The following is a 3,238-nucleotide window of genomic DNA, read 5'->3' as shown; positions in this document are numbered from 1 at the left end:
CCCAGTCCTGCCCAAGGTTCTTTTTTCAGCTCCTGCAGAGGAGAAAGGGGGAGGGCAGAGGTGGGTTTGTCTGCATGGGCCAAGGGGCTCAGCCTTGAATTTGTGACTGAGATGGGCAGTGGTGGCAACTTCTTCTTGCTGTTGGCAGTGTACAGAGCCCAGCCTTCACCCCTGGGCCAGCACCGAGGTGGGAGTCCGGGGAGAAGGACCTTTCCTCAGCAACCTGGGGCAGGAATGGGGCCACCTCGTCCTTCCCTCCTCCTCCTCCTCTTCCTCCTCCCACCCCCAAGGAAGGGACGAGTGGGTGCTGGGCTGGAAATGAAACAAAGACACTTGGTTTGTGTTTAAGGAACACTTAATTCTTGGCAAAGTCGTGGGCCCTCGCGTGGCAGGAGGTGCTGCAGGCAGTGCTCGGAGAAGGCACGGGAGATTCTGCTGTGCGTTCTTCAAGGAAAGGAAAGAAGAGACCAGCCAGCCCCCTGCACTCCCTGAGACCTCTCTCTCCTTCCAGGGATGGAGGCTGGGCAAAGACGGGGGCGTTGTACAGCCAGTGACAACCAGGTTCTCTCTGCTTCCAACCAAGCCCAACAGGAGGAAGGACAGAAGGCAGCAGAGCTTCTTCCTCCAGCCCTGCCTTACCTGGGGCATCAGCAAGAGCCCACGGGAAAGAAACTAAGCCCAAGCAAAGCAGCCTCCTGCTCAGCCCCATGGCTTCACGAGAGGGTCACTTCAGAGCCAGCTTGCCCAGGACACCTGGGGCCTCTGCTCCAATAAAACAAGACTCTCCCAAGAGACTGAAAGGAGGCAGGACACACGGTGAAGAGATGACCTTCAAGAAAGCAGCAAGTGAGGCAAAGCCTCCACGCAGCACCTTCTCTGGAAGGCCTGCAGCCAGCCAGCCAACCAGCCACCTCTGTGAGGAGTTCCCTCCGCTGGCAAATCAGCCACAGAAGTGCTATGGAAATCAAGGGTCCTTCCATGGGCCGTGGAGCCTCCCTCTCTGCCACCAGCTAAAGTCACAACCTGACTCATCCCTTCCATGATGTAGGAGTTGACCCACTGGCCTGTCAATAACCCGATGCTTGTTCTCCATTCAGCCTAACGATGCTTCAGCAGAGCTGACACTAGAGCTAGTGGGCATCCTCTGGGGTTCCTCAGCAGTTAACCAGAGCTTCTACTCCAAGGCTGAAGGATTATTCAACCCAACAGTGCAGACAAGTCAGAAAGGGCAAAAGTCCCTCTGCTCTTGCTGGCAGGAGCCATTCAACCTTTGCAAGGCTCTCACCCCACGTTTCATAGCCGGTCAAGAGCAGAGCAGATGCATCTCTGAAGACTCCCTGGGAAGGAGCCCAGTTTCTCACAACCATGAGGTTTTTCTTCACCACCCTTCCACTGCGAGTTCACCTTGCTTTGTAGACAAACCAGAATCTTTTATCCATCCAGCAAGGTTACAGCCAAGTCACCTTTGCTCCTTGTCTACCCAATTACTGCTTTGGAAACAGAGAGAAAGAGAGGTGTGCACACACAGAGGAGGAACTGTAAAGGCTAGGTACCATTTTTCAAGGTGGAAGACTGGTTACATCCCTGTATCTATCAACCTGTAAGTAAACACCTTCCCCCTGGCTAGGCTTTTATGTTTTCACACTGGAGTGCTGACTCCCCCACTCTGAAGTGACCTGGGGGGAGGGCAGGGGGGCAAATCCCACAAGCAAAGACCCAACCCCAGCGTTAGAAGAAAACCTTAAAAAAACCACAAGTGGAAAAAAAAAAAAACAAACCAACAAAGTCACAAGTGCACCCCAGCTCTTGGGCTGAGAGCGTGCGTGTAAGACTACAACAATTTCAACTTTCCTTGAACATGCATTTTTTTTTTTTTCCAAAGTGAAAACCCCCAACAGACGCATGGAGCCCAACTCTTGGAGAGGAAATAATCTGGCTGCTTCATTTGGGTGAGTACCACTGAAAAAAATTAGGGATGGAGATGCATGATTTTGGCTTCGCCTCTCTCCCAACACCCAGCATCGTGGTACTCTGGTTCCCATTGCTAAATACCAGTAAAAAAAAAACCCCCAAAAAACCAAAACCAACCCCCAAAACACCAAAATGATATACGTATGAGCAGTTTGACACGAAGTGACCGCTGTGTGTGATCAGTTCCTGGTGCCACTATCACACAGGGCGAGGGACGAAGGTGAAGGAGGAGGGAGGGTTCCAAGTTCTGTGGTCAAACTGATGTCTCCAAGCTGTGTAAGGGGCTTTCAGGCTCCGGGAAGGTGACCTCAGCTTGATCGCTGTCCACTGCATTGTTGTTTCTGTTGAGGGATGTAGATCCACCCAGGCTACCCCCACCTCTCTTTTTGAGTCCGTCAGTCTCGGGGTCGTCTTCGGCGCCGTCAAGGAATGGTGTTCGAGGCTCATCTTCCTCCAGGATGAACTCTGGGTGAGTCATGAAGTTATGGATGGAGCTTCTGGATTCGGGTTTCTCGAGGCCTTCGTACAAGGAGCTACGGAACGCATTCACCACTTTGATCTGCCAGAAGTGGGGGGCAAACAAAAGAGGGGTTAGTAACGGCTACGAGAGGCCAGAGCTCCCAGGAGAAAGTAAAAATAAACCATAAAGACACAATAAAAAAAACACAACAACAACAACAACAACATCACCACCACTGAACAGACAGCTACGTCAAAATGAGAGGTCTATGGTGAACTAGGAGGGCCAACATGGATCAGACTCAGGCACTAGGTGTGTGATAGGGAATCAACCGACTATGGGGGCGACTTCAGAAGCTGCAAGACAAAGACACAAAACTCAAAAAAAAAAAAGAAAGAAAATATAACAACAGATCACTTGGAATGGATGGAAGCCAGGACTCATTAGTTGTCATTGTGTGCGCACGCGTTATCCGGGTGCATGAACGAGGACAAAACAGTGGAACTACAAACTCCAAAAAAAGAGGTGGGTTAGACAAACAGTGGGTTCACTTCAAGGTAAAAAACAAAAACTACTGCAAGAGCAATGTGTGTGTGCTTGTTCTGTGTCAGTTTTAGATCTACAGAAAGGCATGGGCCTATAAAACAGTGTCACAGAGTTTTCAAGCCCATGGGAAGCAGTTGGTCCGAGTGGATGCCGTGACCAGTAAGACAAGACCCAGCAGAACATGCAAGGAGGAAGCCAGATCTGTGTGAGTTTCCTCACACAGCTGCCACCTGGATCCCAGGCTGGAGCTCTGGATCCTGC

The 3,238-nt window shown here is 51.1% G+C and overlaps 1 protein-coding gene across 1 annotated transcript in view; it reads right to left on the bottom strand.

The window, feature by feature from the left end:
- Positions 1 to 2,349: 2,349 nt before the first annotated feature.
- The window catches only part of LOC103772565 (plasma membrane calcium-transporting ATPase 1-like), a gene marked incomplete at both ends in the record, with an annotated part of 10,206 nt that continues 9,317 nt past the window's right edge, over positions 2,350 to 3,238 (bottom strand). Inside the window, 1 exon segment of the mRNA XM_008939899.1 lies at positions 2,350 to 2,530. Within this exon segment, the coding sequence (XP_008938147.1) occupies positions 2,350 to 2,530 (181 nt within the window).

The sequence above is a fragment of the Merops nubicus genome, unplaced genomic scaffold, assembly GCF_000691845.1.
Source record: "Merops nubicus isolate BGI_N331 unplaced genomic scaffold, ASM69184v1 scaffold585, whole genome shotgun sequence".
Lineage (NCBI taxonomy): Eukaryota > Metazoa > Chordata > Aves > Coraciiformes > Meropidae > Merops > Merops nubicus.
The sequence above is the reverse complement of the archived record's forward strand: the minus strand, read 5'-3'. Positions and strand labels throughout refer to the sequence as shown.